The 15,733-nt window shown below is 45.1% G+C and overlaps 1 protein-coding gene across 3 annotated transcripts in view; it reads left to right on the top strand.

The window, feature by feature from the left end:
- Fbxo10 (F-box protein 10) overlaps positions 1 to 15,373 on the top strand; it is a 58,030-nt gene extending 42,657 nt beyond the window's left edge. For all 3 annotated transcript variants that reach the window (XM_023715889.1, XM_023715890.1, XM_004631832.2), the window contains 8 exons: positions 1,223 to 1,372; positions 3,758 to 3,894; positions 6,761 to 6,831; positions 8,527 to 8,679; positions 10,291 to 10,560; positions 11,902 to 12,215; positions 13,297 to 13,478; positions 15,184 to 15,373. In XM_023715889.1, coding sequence (XP_023571657.1) covers positions 1,223 to 1,372; positions 3,758 to 3,894; positions 6,761 to 6,831; positions 8,527 to 8,679; positions 10,291 to 10,560; positions 11,902 to 12,215; positions 13,297 to 13,478; positions 15,184 to 15,358 — 1,452 coding nt within the window. In that variant the 3' untranslated portion in view covers positions 15,359 to 15,373. The remainder of the gene's footprint in view (positions 1 to 1,222; positions 1,373 to 3,757; positions 3,895 to 6,760; positions 6,832 to 8,526; positions 8,680 to 10,290; positions 10,561 to 11,901; positions 12,216 to 13,296; positions 13,479 to 15,183) is intronic.
- Positions 15,374 to 15,733: the final 360 nt, after the last annotated feature.

Consider the following 15,733-nt stretch of genomic DNA (forward strand, 5'->3'; position numbering starts at 1 on the left):
ATATGGTTTGAGTCTTTGAGAATATTCCTCCTTACATAGTTACTAAGAATATGACTTTTGACTAAAATTCTGGATCTGTCACGAGAGTTCCTTAGACTAACAATATTACCTATCTCTGCGGTACAGTGAGGATAATTATCAAAGTTCACATATGTAAAGTGCTTAGCATTGTGCTTGGTATATAGCAAGCACTCAGTAATTTTTTTTTAAATTATACTAGTCTAGGAGGATCTGTGATAAAGGTGCCATGGGTGGCACAGCAGGCAAGAAAGGGAATAACTTGCTCAGCCTCAAGGAACCAGAAAGAATTTCCTAGCAGGATGGTACCTGGTATGAACCATGCAAGAGTAAGAACTGGCAAGTTGTAGATACACTGCACAGGAAGCCTATGAGAAAGCCCAGAAGGAAGAAAGGACACACACTTGCAGGGAGTTAGAAGTCACTCAGCAACCAGAGAGCAGAAGGGAGGGTGGTAAGAGAGTGGACGAAGGGAACCAGGCAACAGAAGTCAGATCAAAGCCCAGAGATAGTGCAGCAAGATTGAAATCAGAGTTCACCTTGAGGATTGTTGAGAACTGTTGAGAAATTTTAAGCCATGGAGAACTGCAGATGGATCTACCTTGTGAAAGCTCATTCTTGAGCCTCGTAGAAGGTGACATGAAGGGAATAAGGTTGTGGTCCAGAGATGGAGAAGAAGCCTGAGGAGGGAATAGCTGAGAGCATATGGCCTAGATTCCTGGCATGAGTAGTGAAAACATGGAAAAGGATGGGTGTGGAGAGAAAGACAAGCTCATTTCTGGGCCACATTGAGTTTGGAGCCTTTGAGACAGCAGTGCCATGTGGTCAGGCCCTGGAGCTTTGGGGAGAGATGTGCGCTACTGCTGCAACCTCAGTATATGAAGTTTGAAGACTACTGAATCATCTCTCTTGTAGGCATCCTTTCCATCTCATCCCCCAGTAGGGGCTTGAGGCCAGGGACAAGCTATATGACGCTTGTTGGTAAAGAGCTGCAGGGTAATGCCAACCCCCAGGAGCACATAGTAGGATGGTGGGTTGCACAGTGAGGTGTTCCCCTCAACTACTGGTGAACTGCAGGGACCAGTTGGGAAGGAAAAGACAGGTACATGTCCAGTGGTTTTTACACCCTTAAGTGGGATGCTTATTATATATTTTTACAAAATCTTTGTGACAGGAAAATAAAGGCTTTCTCTCTTCTGCTTAGATTGTCATGCTTAGGAATGACATCTACCGCTGCCGTGCATCAGGCATCTTTCTTCGCTTGGAGGGTGGAGGCTTGATTGCCGGCAACAATATCTACCACAATGCAGAGGCTGGTGTAGACATCCGGAAGAAGTCCAACCCACTCATTCTGGTACTTTTTTCTGTGTTCCTTTCCCATTCAGGGTGGCTTGGGTTTTCAGAATAATTTTCTGAAAATATTTAAATGTATCCATGTTAAATTTATATGCTGCATGTTTGTAAGTAGCTTTACTCTTCTCTGTGGTCCTTGTAACTGTCCCTCTTTTTTCTTCATGTATTAATAGTGACTTTGAACAAGTCACTTTCTTCAGTCTCCCCATCAATGAGAGAGAGGATTAGATAGACAGAGAAAACAGCCCCCCTGGGCTCTCATATGCTGTGGTTCACTTTAGGTTTGATAAAAATACATCTGTCCATGTCTTCTCTAGAAGACACTTAAATCTTAAATAACTTATTTAGTTAGTTTAGCCTCATCTATACAGAGGACATGTAAGGTAGTTCTGAAGATTATGTATTTCATGGATATTGTGGGAGTGTATCATTTTATATCAGCATAACCACTTAAAATTTTAGCATATATGATCAGTAACACAAGAGATCAGCCTCTTTTCCATTCTGGCTTTTCCTGAGAAGAAGTTTCTAGACACTGGGAGATTACGGTCTTCGAAAAATAATACCCACCCCTGAGTATAATGTTTATTATGTACCTTACACTTTTCTAAGCACTTTGTAGGTATTTGTGTAATTATCCTTTAATCCTCATGCCTCTGTGAAGTAGAATTATTCTTATCCCTATTTTACAGATGAAGACATTGGATGCAAAGAAGCAAAAGATCTTGCCCATATTAATATAGCCAGTGGCAGAGCTTGGACTTGAGTCCGGGCAGTGTGACTCAGGGTCAATGTTCTTAGCCCATAATATAAACACTGCCCATGAAAATGCAGACAAAGTAAAATCCCTATAGTTTATTTTTCTTTTCTTTAAACTTTCTGCAAAACTTTATTCCACAGAGGGCCTCAGTTCTTGGCAATGGCCTTCCTCATAGTGACCAGCACTTTGCTCAGCTCCTCCTTAGCTTCCTCTTGATGCAGATGTATGTCCCATCCTTTTCTTAATGAAATTAAGGGCATGTTTGTCTTTGCAGACCTTGCACACGACATCACACACATTCCCCACACAAACTTAGTGTGTTTAGTGAGGTGTCCACGATGGGGGCTATGTCTCAGTTTGCTTACATTCTTTGTCACCTTGTAACCCTTGTTGAGGCCCACAGCCATGGAATAGCACAGAGCATGGCTGTTGTTCTTCAGTAGTTGCTGTAGCAGAAGGACCAGCACTGTGCAGAACTGTGGGATATCTCCCCACCTATAGTTTAAGAAACACATCTAGCCAGTGTGCTCCCTGTGCTTCTCCATGCAGCAGGTAACTGCACTGCCTTGACTTAGGAAGTTACTGCTTCTGTGGCCAGAGATGACTTTGTGCACCTGTGGATAGAAGGAAAGCAGAGGGAAAGGGAATGGTATGTTTCAGTCATGGCTTTGTGAAAGAGGACAGGGATGGAAATATTCTTGTGGAGCTTTTCATCTTTCTGAGGGACCTCTCTCAGGTAGTGGTTGCTCTGGTAAGTCTGCCAAACTCTTCAGAATTAGTGAAAGGTGGCTAAGAGTAAAGAGAACTTAAAATAGAGCAAATGAAATCTTTGTGTTCATGATAGTATTTTACAAGAGATACAGTAACTTTCTGTTTTAAGTATGGAATTAGATTTCATAAGTGATATAATGCTGTTATAATTTATTGTAAATGAAGTCACTGTGCAAAAAATAATGAACTGGACTGAAAGGCAACAAAACTAGGTTTTAAATATGGCCCAATCAAGAACATACTATATAGTCTTGGGCCTGTTTCCCCACATGTACAAAGGGGAACCAGACACTAGTGTTGTAAGGATCCTGCAGTTTGGACACCTCCTGTGACCTTCCCCCCAATATGTGCATCCTTCCAGACCGTCCCCTGAATGAGAAGTAAGGACCAGAAGCCAGATGATTCTTGTGGCTTCTATGGGACTTCTCTTGGCTAGTGTTCTATTGAACTGGGCTTCCGCCCTTCCCTGAGATATGGGCACCTTGGGCTCTGGGAAGTAGGCCGTTGCTGGATGGTTCTGTGTTTGGGGGGCTCTGAAGAGGCTCAGATGCTTTCTGTAGTTGCCTTATAGATGAAGCACAAGAACCTTCAATAGTGAGTGCAGTGCAACTACATCCCAAGAGACTGTAGGGAAGACTCTTATCTTTTACCTTCCCTTACTATTTTTGCATGTGCCCTGATGTAGAAAGGCAGGACAGCAGTTGGTCTGGTCTCTGTCATGTGCTGGGCATCTTCCAGTGATGTTCTTTTCTCCTGCTTGTCTTTCTGGTGCATTTGTGTGGGCAGAGATTGAGCACTGTACTTCTTGCTGGCACACCTGATCCGCTTTCTGTGGTGTCTTGTTTTCATTTGCAGTGTAACCAGATCCACCATGGCCTTCGCTCTGGCATTGTTGTCCTTGGCAATGGGAAAGGTGTCATCAGGAACAACCAAATCTTTTCAAATAAGGAAGCTGGCATTTATATCCTGTACCATGGAAATCCAATAGTGAGGTATGCACTACTGCACCCAAACCATCTGGCTGCTCCTTGCTACCTTGTTCTCATTCTGTGTTCTCTCAACTGTTGTCCTAATCCTTTTCCTTCATTTGAAGACATTTTTGTGTACTACAACTGTACAGATGGAAGCAAAGAAGAGACTTCATATAGGATCCTTTTTGGTCCTCACTGCAGCCCAGAACGTTTATATGTGTAATCCCATGGAGAAGTTATTGGAATTCTAGTGAGTTAATTCCAATATACCACTTCCTGTGCAATCTTTGGCAAGAATAAAGACACTAAAGTATATTGTAGTTATGGGGAGTCAAGGAGTCACTAAGTCTAGCTACAGTTATTGGCTAACTGGAGCAAAGGCCTTGACCCAGGGCCAAAACTAAGTTTTATTAATCCATGAAGAAAAGAGTGGCTTAAGGATGAGTAACTGTGAGAATGTTAGAAGTAGGTGAGTACCATGAACTGGGCTTGGAGGAGGGCTAAAGTCACCTCTACAATGTGCAGAGAGGAGGATATGCAGAAGGAGTGATCTGCATGACACAGTTGAGGTAGTGTCTAATGTTTTGGGGTCAGTGTGTCAGCTCTGATGAGTAATCTTCTGTGCCCTGGGAAGTCATAGCCTCTTGTCTCGAGGCTCAATCCAAGCCAACAGTGTGAAACAGGGCTCTCCATCCCATCTCAGCTCATGCATATTTTATTTGGGAGCTACAGGGAGGAAGTAGGCCAGGAAAACACTGCCGTGTTGTCTTTGCTTCAAAGATTACACATCAGTACCTCAGATGGACTGATTTGCATTACTTAAAGCCAATGGAAGGGAAAAGTCCTAGCCAACTCTGCACACATCAATACATGGAAATAGTCAGGTTCAACCAAAATAGAGACAATTGTTTCGCCAGGGAGAGTCACTCAGGTGGTCCTTCACAACTTCACCCATAAGCTTACCCCAGTAATCTTTTCCCCGCAATCTCAACACAATTGTGTTTGGGCATTTGGCTCTGTATGACATTTGATTCAGCAGATATTACTGAACACTTCTTATAAGGAGTAACAAAGGTAAACAAGGAGGCAACCTCTGGGCAATATAGATACAGAGATACTATAAGATGTAGGTGGTATAGACTTCCACTCATGCCAAATCCAATCTGGTCCACAGTGGGTACTTGGGATACTATGTTAAGATCCTGGGGCTAAATTTGGCCTCAGTGCCAAAATATGCTGTTATTTTGATCCTGAGTTGATCTCCAGCACTGAAGGAAGTGATCCATTAGTGGGAAGGACAGTGGCAGTACCCTGTTTCTTCTACCCCAGGTACTGTAAGGAACAGACTGCAATAGATGCCATTAAAGTGGTATCAAGAGAAAGAGGGAATCATTTTGACTGGGAGAATGTGGGAAGCCCTCACAGAGGAGGTGGCATTGGAGTTGGACCATGGTGGAGCTAAGGACAACCTTCCTAGTAAAGGGAATGGCCTGAGCAAAAGCAATAGAGCACAACAGATCTGGAGTGAGTGCATGGTCCTCTGTAGCTTGAGGGAAAAAAATGATTTTTTTTTTTCTTTTGTACCAGGGATTGAACACAGGACCCTGTGCTTGCCCAGGCAGGTGCTTATTCTACTGAGCCATCTCCCTGGCCCAAAAGGAAATATTTTTAATTGGGACTATTCAAGAAAACCTTGAACCCTTGGACAGGTATAAAAGTATGACCTTTTATACCTGTGTGTTCACCTGTCTGCCATGCGACACAGTGGAAAGAAATGGTAAAAATGGAGTGGGCTGGATGAGGAAGGCCTTTGTCAGCCATGCTGAGGAAGACAGAATTGGCTTTGTCATGATAATGTTTAAAGATTTTTGAACAGAAGATTCCCATATTTATGTCTGTACTTTGGAAAAATAGCTGGCAGGGCCAGGGATGTAGCTCAGTGGCATACATGCCTGTCTGGCAAGCACAAGGTTCTGAGTTGATCTCCAGCATGGAAGAAGGCAGGAAGGAAGGAAGGAAGGAAGGAGAGAAGAAAGAGAAAAGGAAGGAGAGAAGGAGAGAGAAAATAAAAAGGGAAGGGTGAAGGGAAAGGAAGAGGGAGGGTAATGAGAAGGGGGAGAAAGAGGATCTGTATTGAATTGCAAGTAAATATATCCTGAATTTTCTCCCTGCATTATTCCATATGTACAGTTCTAGGTTGATGTATGGGCTGCATGGCTTTTATATTACTTTGGAAAATTTCAGAACATTCTTTGTGATATTCCATAATTTTTATCCATTACTAGTAGGTAAACACTTTCTCACTGTTCAAGACAGCTTACTAGAGTAACTTCTGATCATAGAGTACCTTGGAAGTGCCAGGGAAACATTAGAGTTTTGAGTAAAGAAAATACCCCAATGAGATCAGTGTTGTGGGTCTGTAAAACATAATTACCTTAAGCGAAGGGTTTGTACTTTGTTCCCTGTGTTTGTGACATTAAGTAGGGGTCTGGGAGAAAGTTTAAGACATGACTTGGCTGAGTTAAGCCACCACGTATTCTTTTGCTGCAAGAGTTATATAACTTACAATCACTCCTAAGCAAGCTTAGCACAGCCTCCTTCAATTCTTCATGTCACCAATACATGCAGTATGGTGACATCTCTTTAAAATAGTACTTATATATAGATGACAACAAAACAAAGTCACAATCAATTGGATATTATTGTGCTTACATTGCTTATTTGTGGTTTTAGTCCCAGTGACAACCAACAGTGTCCAAGGGCCTGGCTTGCAGGACTTCAGGAAATAATTTAGACCCTGTCAACTTGAGCACCAGAAGCCAGCAGAAGGCGGTAACCTTGAAATGAGACATTGGATCCTAGTCTTACCTCTCCTTTTCCATTTTAGTGGGAACCACATTTTCAAGGGACGTGCAGCTGGCATTGCTGTGAATGAGAATGGCAAGGGGCTCATCACAGGTATGTATTGGGCACTGCCCAGAGCTATGGACAGAACTGTCCTCTGGTGTTAATCTTGCCAGCCTCAGGTCCTTACACAAGTCCCTCACCTGCTGCAGACCTCCCTTTCAGACCAGTGAACTGGCACCCAAGGTCACCAGCTCCATGCTGGCAACAATTCTCATGCAGGCATAGCATGCTGTGATCTACGTATCTGTTCTCTACCACACCCAGGGCTGACAGTGGCTCACTGGCAGGTCACAATGCCTACAGAAGCATAGACACCAGAGGAACTATCTGAGTCCTCCTGTAGGCTTTTGTGTGGCTGTCTCCCTGGTAATCTTTATCCAGCCAACTCCTGTGTATGCTGTAGGTTTTTTTCTCAAGTGTCTCCTCCTCAGAGAAGCCTTCTCTGACCTCCCTTTGTACATAGATATACTCACTGTGTCTATAATGCTTCCTTTGTAGGACATTTTATTTTCTTGGTGCATTGTTTTATCCCATCTCCCTTGTGAGGCAGTACATTCCACAAGACAAGGATTGAATCTGCCTGATGTATCAGTGGAACCTCAGCACAGAGCGCAGTGCGGCTTCCCTTGGCCCAGGGAAGCCCCTGACTGCAGCTTTACTCATCAGACACTTACTGGGCACCACTGTATGCAGGCTACATTCTAGGAGCTGGGGATACAGCAGTAACAAAATGGACTCATAGTTTAGAGGAAAAGAAGTAAATAAGTAAAAGCCCATATAAACAAGCAAAAAGAATGCCATACTGAGGGTGAAAAGGGCTCTACAGGTCATCTACATAGAGAGGGCCTGTTTGGTCAAGATCATGTGGTCAGGGCAGGTCTTACAGAGAGAATAACATACAAGACAGAATCTGGAAGATGGGAAGCACCCTAGGAAAAGTCTCCCATGCTGGAACAGACCTAGCATGCCTGAGCACTGAGACTGCTTCAGGGCCCAGAGTAATGAATGAGGAGAATGGGGCTGGGTCACAGGCAGGAAGGAGCCAGTCACAGAGGGCCAGGTTAGTGATTTCAGGAGACCCACTGTCTACCTGGCCAGTGCAGGGGACAGCAGGATCTCACAGTGGTGGAACACCTATGGCATGCATGTTGCTTTTAAGACAAAAAATGTTAATGTCTGTTTTGTTTTTTCCCTGAACCTCAGTATTCAGGATTAATTGCAGTGTTGGCACTTTGCAATGACCAAGTGGGCTTTGGGTTGCAGTTTGAGCACTGTCTCTAAACATTCGCCATCACTGGCTAGGATCGCTGTTCTGAGCTGTGACTCTTAACCCCATCCTTGAGAAGAGATGGCTTCCAAAAAGAGGAGAGAAAAGTGTTTGGTCAGAGTACATAGCTGAGGCTGAGGACAGGCAGCCTTCTCAGGCTTGGAGGAATGGCTGGACTCTACCCCTGCGGCTCTAGAGCTAGTTTGTTCTCATTCCTCATTCATCAGCCCAAAGACCCTTAGGAATAGGGGGGATGGGGATGTAGGCATGCACAAGACAGACAAACCCTGCCCTCAGGGAAAGTGGAGGAGTCCGGAAACATCAACTAGTAGACAAGCTTCAAAATGCTGACTGTCAACAGGGCAAAGGCTGAAGGACCTGGTTGGGGTATCCTTTCTCTTAGCTGACCAAGTCCCCACTGCCAGCATTGGAGGTGACTGTTGGGTGTTGACTTTCATCATTTCATTTTCTCTTCATAGAAAATGTCATCCGTGAAAATCAGTGGGGAGGCGTGGACATCCGCCGTGGAGGGATTCCTGTTCTCAGGAGCAATCTTATCTGCTTTGGCTACTCAGATGGTGTGGTTGTGGGAGATGAAGGCAAAGGACTAATAGAAGGAAATACCATCTATGGTGAGGACCATGTCCCCAGGGGCAAGGCTGGGTTGCACTCCTGCCTGGGAGGCAGGAAACTCAGGTTCCATCTTCAGCTGGTGGGTCCTGAGACAGTCACTGGCTTCCCTGGGACTTGAAGACCTCATCTGAGTTATGGGAATTGTGTGAGGCCCTCTCAGAATGAAGAGCTTCTCCTTTAAATCACTTAGTAAGCTAATTTATTGTCATTGGGGTCAGTAAAGCAGAGCTTTATTCCCAAAATACCAAAAGGCAAGAGTTGGGTTATGTCTAAGGGCAGGCCATTTGGGCTCTGCTGCATGAGTGTCTGACATCTTTTATTACATCTTTTGACCCAGAGAAATAGAAATATAATGGAAAAACAGGTAATCACAGGAAGAAAAAAGATAGGTAATCACAGGAATTAAAAAATGTTTCACTCTGGGACTTTGAGAAAACCCTTACTATTTCTGGACTATATCTCTAACAATAATAATAATATTAATTTGGGTCCATATCTCTACTAGGCTGTTCATGGGCATCATCACATTGAACTCCGTGACTGCCTTCTAGTGAGGTACATAATTATCCCCAATCTAAAGGTGAAGAAACCACTGAGTGGGTGGCACACACCTGTAATCCCAGATATTTGGGGGTTAAGGCTAAAGGAAGGTTGCAAGTTCAAGGCCAGCCTAGGCAACTTAGCAAGACCCTGTCTCAGTTTTTCTTTTGGGAAGTACTGGAGATTGAATTCAAGGCTTTGTACTAGCCTACATCTCCAGCCCTATTTTTATTTTATATTTTGAGGCAAGATCTCATTAAGCTGTCCAGGTTGGACTCAAACTTGTAATCACCCTGCTTCAGTCTTGCAAAGTGCCAGGATTACAGGCATACACCACCACACCTGACTGCAAAATAAAATTTTAAGGGCTGGCCAGATAGCTCAAGCAGACTAAAATGCCTGCTTACGGAGGGCACAGCAGCCAGGGTTCGATCCTCAGCGTGTCATGCCGGCCCTGCCCCTGGGGTGTGCTGAGACAGCGATTGAGGCTGGGCGTGGTGACCCATGCCAGTAATCCCAGCTCTTGAGAGGCTGAAAACAAGAATAACTACGAGTCCCATCTACATATTGAGACCCTACAGACCCTGTACTAAATACATAAAATTAAATTTTAAAAGGGCTCATGATGTGGCCCAGAGGTAAAAGCTTACCTAGCCTATGCAAGGTCCTGGGTTGCATACTCAGTGGCAGATCCATAATAACAGGAAGAAACTGAGGCACAGAGTTCTGTAACCTAGTGAAGCTAGGAAGTGGTAAGAGCTGGAATTCAGTCTTAAGGCTTCCTCCTCTGCATAGATGAAGTTGGTGCCCCATGGTAGTCACTACATCTTGTGTGTGTTCAGATCTGAAAGTTGACTTGGCAGTTCTCAGGGTGCTTTTACACCTTGGGGAATGAGTCCAGCTTGTGAGAGTGTCCTGACTTAGTTACTGTCCCTCTTGTAAGGATAGGCACACAGCCAGAGCCTTGAAATTATTTGCCCCAGGCCATTTCCTTTTGCTTCCCGTTTTGGCGAGACACTGGGGGATGCCTCACCTGTTGTGTCAGTGACCAACTCTTTTTACTGTTCCAGCCAACAAGGGCTGTGGTGTGTGGATGATGTCGTCCAGTCTGCCCCATGTCACCAGTAACCATGTGAGCTACAATGGCCTGTATGGAGTGGCAGTATTTAGCCAGAAGGATGGCGCCAGTGAGTTCCCTGGAGGCCATGGGGCCCAGGAGAACTTCAGTGAAGATGGGGATGCCATCCTCTGGGAGACCGAACTAGAGAAGGAGGATGACCCCCTGCGCAGGCCTGTCACCACAGCTCTTGTAGAGTCTAATAGTATTAATCACAATGGCGGTAAGTGTGCCTCACCTAGCCCTTGGTGAAGGACCTTCCACAGCTCCCCACTCTCTTAAGGGCTCTCAGAGACTGTCCTAGTTTGGATTTCCAGCCTGATAGCTACTTCTTTCTGCTATTTGCCTCATACCAAAGCCCTTGGACTTGAAATCCCCCTTCTCTCATCCATACATCCCAGATCAATTTGAAATTCCTAACCTCTCAACACACCCCTCTACCCTTTCTTTCTTTGAATTTTGCCCTCTTCCCATTCCCCACTGGTAAGTTTTACGGGGTAAGAATTACAGAGTGTTGATGGAGGAAAGAATAGATTCTAGGCCCTGAGAAGCAGAAGTGTTTTCCTCTGGGAGTAATGGGGCAGATAGGTCAGGTTCCAGTCCATCTAATATGGGAAATGAGTTGTCATCTCCTAATTCAGGGTTCCCCCCATGCGACCATGCTCTCCTGTAGACAGACAAAGCTGCATAAATTCATACATACTTATTTTTGCTGTTTTCAACAAAACCAGGAAGAACAGACACATGTCACCAAGAGGTTTAAGCTTGCAGGCTAATGGCCCAGACTGCTTCTGTATCAACCCAGTCACTGTCCACATCCCACCTCCCCAGCACACCCCTGGTCCTCTTCGTTCCTGTGAAAGATGATACAACAGGTGGAGACACCACATCATAGTCTCATTGCCAGGCTTTCTCTCTCTAGCAGGTCAGAGGCTTTACTCCTGCTGAGTCTGTCTTTGTTCATGTTCACAGGGCCTTCTCAGCAAATACAATTCCAAGCACCATTTTTTCTTTCCAAAATGTCTTAACACCTTTTATATACATACTACTTAGCCTGGTAAGTTTACTAAAAAATTATAAATTTATGAAGAAAATTTCCCAAAATAATGGGCAGATTCCAGCTCAGAATGGGAAGGAAAGCAAAACAAAATACCTTTCTAGCAAGTAGAGTCTGTCTAGAGGTGACAGGGTCAGTCTTGAGGAATAAGCTCCCCATAACAGGAGGTGAAAACAGCAGTATGATTATGTCGTAGGAGGCTTTCAAGCCCAGGATGAAAGCTTGGGCCCAATGACCATCAAAGCCAAGAAATTTTTCAGAGCTTGTGCCCGGCTACCTCAGGAGTTATTGCAGCAGGAAACAGGTTTTTTTAGTTAGTTTGTTTGTTTGTTTATGTTCTGAGGTTTGCTCTTGTTGTCTATCATTAGTTTAGAAGATACAGACTCAAGGCTGGGTCTGAGTGTTACTCCCTCTTCTTTCCTGGGGTGCAGAACTGGGAAAGGCTTTTCCCTGATTGGTGATTGGTGGTGTTAGGGCTGACCCTGCTCCCTCTTCCTCTGCCTGTAGCCTCTGGACTGTATGTCCAGAGCAGTGAGGCCCTGCACATCATCACCAATGTGATCCATGCCAATGGGGACAGAGGTATCACTGTAGCCCAGAGCAGCCAGCTCACTCGTATGACCAACAACAGCATCTCCTGCAACCGCCAGAGTGGAGTCAAGGTTGAAGCCCAGTGTAAGGTGGAGCTCCGGGGCAATGGTATCTATGACAACAGAGGCCATGGCATCATTACCAAGGGTGACAGCACTGTCGTCATCGAAAATGACATCATTGGCAATCGGGGCAGTGGGCTGCAGTTGCTGCCCAGGTCTGACACTAAGGTATGTGTGCATGTGTGTGACATCGACTGCCAGCACAGTGCTCAATGCCCAGACATAGGACCCAATCCTGTACTAAGAAGCAGAACCATAAGCACTACAGATTTCAAGGATTATCATCCTTCCTGCCAAAAGCCTGAAAGATTGGGAGGGTGGTTTCACACAGAAGATAAAGGGACTGGGAATAGAGGATGAACCAAAGTTAACTACCAGGAAGCCAGGAGTGAGGGTATAACTTCCAGAGTCATAGTATTGGGAGTCTCCTGAGGTAACTTGTAATCTCCAGGTCAGGGTCAAGGCTGTTTGCTTACTTCCCCCAACAGAATGATCTTGCGTAGGACCTGTTAGGCAGCAGGTGCTTACAGAGAAATCCTGGCTGAGGGCCTTTGCACACACTATGCCTTGTATATCCGGAACCTCCCTTACCCCTTTATGACTTCATCCCTGTAGTTTAGCTGTCACCTTCAGGAACTTTGATTCCTCCAGGCTGCTTGAGGTGCCCTCTTCTGAACTTTGGTGGTGCTTCTGGCACTTAAGGGTGCTACTCCCAGAATACTTTGTATAGTGCTTTCCATCTTTCCTTTACCCATTTGTCTCCCCAACAGGATCATGAGCTCTGAGCATCTTTTATGGAAAGCACTGTGCTGGGTGCTAGGGTTTTGGTGTTGTGGAATTGATTCTAGTGGGTTTTTTTCTTAGATCTATATGAGTCCGTGAGTTAGGCCCTTGAGGAGTAAAGGACTCTGACTTTGCATCTGAGCACTGGGAAAATGGGAAGAACAGGGGTACAATGTTGTAGCAGTTAAGTCGTCAGTGACCTTTGTCTGCCATGCCTTTGCAGCATTTTGTTCAGTGAACACTTCTCCCCTGCTGTGTACCTGATAACCTCCTACAATTTGCTTGTCACCACCTCTGGTGAGCCTTTCCTGCTTACCCAGGCACTTTTCCTTTGCATTCCTCTGGCTCTGTGCTGATATTTAGAGCATCATCTTCCCCCTTGGAGTTATAACTGCTGTTTCCCTTTCTGGGCTCCCCCACAAGTCTGAGTACCTGAGACATGACAAGCTCTGGTTGCTTCTCCCAGGTGATAAAGAACCGGATCCACTCATTCCGGGCTTATGGCATTGCTGTGCGGGGCCATGCAAAGGCCCTGGTGCAGGAGAATATCATCTTCCAGGGCAAGACCAGCAAGACCATCTTTCAGCAGATCTCAAACAACAGAGACTGTATTATGCAGAACAACAAGTTTCTGGTCTTCAAGAAAAAGTGAGTACCTGAAGTTGTCTGAACCTGTTGTATAGACTAGCAGTGAGGTTGTAGAGCAGCCAGGCCCAGCCCAGTGAGTCTAGCCTGCTTTCAGCTCTGGTCAGGGAAGGGGGGCCTATACTTAAGGTTTATCAGGCCTGGCTCAGGACTTCCAGAGAGGCCAGGGAAAGTGGTATCAATTCTCAGTTGTACTTGTCACTGGCTGTGTGACCTTGGGCAAATTACCTAGCAACTTTCGAGCCTTAGTAAAATCTAGCACATACCTATTTTGGGGCACAAATGTAAGATAAAGACTGTGGTCTAGCTAAATATATAAGGCATTACAAACATGTTAGTTTTTACTGCTGCTGACCTTGTTTCTAATACTCTGCCTCAGGGTATCACAACTGCCTCCCACGTCTTTCCTCTGCCTTCTCTTCCTCCCTAACACCAAAGTTTAGTCTGTTCTCAGGCCCTCTTACTTGTATATCCAAAATGTTCTGTAACTGCCACCACCCTAACTCAGGTCTCAGCACCTGTTATCGGGACAGTTGAAGCATTCTGATAGTCAGTGCTTTGCTAAACTGTTGGAAAAATAATAGCAGTCCTCTTACTGATGTCACCCTTGTATTTTTGTGGTACTGGGGATTGAACGCGGGACCTTGCACTTGCCAAGCAGGCACCTGTGCCACTGAGCTATATCCCCAGCACTTCACCCCTACACTTTAGTTATCACCTTTCCCACTGCAGCAGCTTCTTGCCTGGTCTGCCCAAGTCACCCCCTCACCCACCCCACCTGTCTGTACTATTACACCTTCCTGGCTAACCTTTCGAAACAAGAGCTATGGTCATGCTACATCCAGTCAGAAACTTTGGATGGACTGCCATTTCTTAGTTAATGATGGCCACACTCAGTAAAAAAAGTTTTTGTTCTGCAGCACTGGGATTGAATCCACCATCTTTGCAATGAGCTCTATTTTCAGTCTTAAATTTGAGAGGGTCTAAATTGCTAAGTTGGGCAGGCTGAGCTCAAATTTAGTCCTCCTGCCTTAGCCTCTCAAAGTGCTGGTCTTATAGGCACATGTGGTAGACACTGCACTCCAGTGCCTCGAGTCTCTTCACTTAGCCTAATGCATTCAAGATTTATCTATGGCATTGCTTATGAAGTCACTCATTCCTTTTTATTCCAGGGTAACTTCCATATACGTATATAGCAGTTTGTTTACATCAGATGAAAGGTGTTTAGGCAGTTTGTAGTTTTGGATGATTATGAATAAATCTATGAACAGTCATACTACAGCGAAACAGAGGAAAGTAAAAAGTAAAAAAAGTCACTGTTTTCAAATTCTTAAACATGGGGCAGTTGGCTAGGGATAGAAGTCAGTGGTACAATACTGGCCTAGAATGCACCAGGCCCTGGATTCCATCCCCTGCACAAGACAAAAACAAAAATGGGGAAGTTGAAGTCCATGGAGGGAAACTGTTTGAGGCTCTATGCGGAAGTGGAGGCAGATTAGGACAGACTGGACTAGGATGAAGGACCTTTCCCCTTAGTTTCACACACCTCATTTTTCTGGGCTGTCATGCTCAGGAGACAAAACAAAATCTATACCCAGATTTGAACACTTGAGATTCACTGGTCTGGAACCACACATCAGATTGTACAGGGCTTTCAGTAAATTCTCTATAGATTCCCAGAGTTCAGACTTTCCTCTTGTATCTCTAGGTCTGATACATGGCGTCTGGTGAACCCACCAGCACGGCCTCATCTTGAAAACTCTCTCAGGGGCCCATCTGCAGCCCACAGTGGGCAGAAAGTGACAGCTATGGCAACCAGGATCACAGCTCGAGTGGAAGGTGGTTACCACAGCAACCACAGCATCTTCTGCACCATCCTGTAAGGACGCAGACCTGCCTCAGAAGAGCTAAGGGGCAAAGGCCCTCAGGATGGACATAGTGCCTGACAAGACTCCTCGTCTCTCCTTCTTGGAAAAACAGCTCCCATGCTTCCTGGGGACTCAGAACAAGGTACCTCTAAAACCTGTTAGCTCCACAACCCTCAGCAGGAAATTGAAAACTTTTTTTCAAGGAGAAGCCCTCCAAACAGAAATTGGAGGGCTTCTAGTCACTCTTAACATTGGTACATTTTATGAAGAGTTGGGGATACTCAATATATGAAAACTTGGGGTCAGGATTCTTTCAGAATTACAGGGAATCTCATTTAACACATACCAAACCCTGGCTCTTCTCAAGAAAGACATTTGCTTCTGAGGAAG

Source organism: Octodon degus, unplaced genomic scaffold (genome assembly GCF_000260255.1).
Source record: "Octodon degus isolate 3935 unplaced genomic scaffold, OctDeg1.0 scaffold00045, whole genome shotgun sequence".
Lineage (NCBI taxonomy): Eukaryota > Metazoa > Chordata > Mammalia > Rodentia > Octodontidae > Octodon > Octodon degus.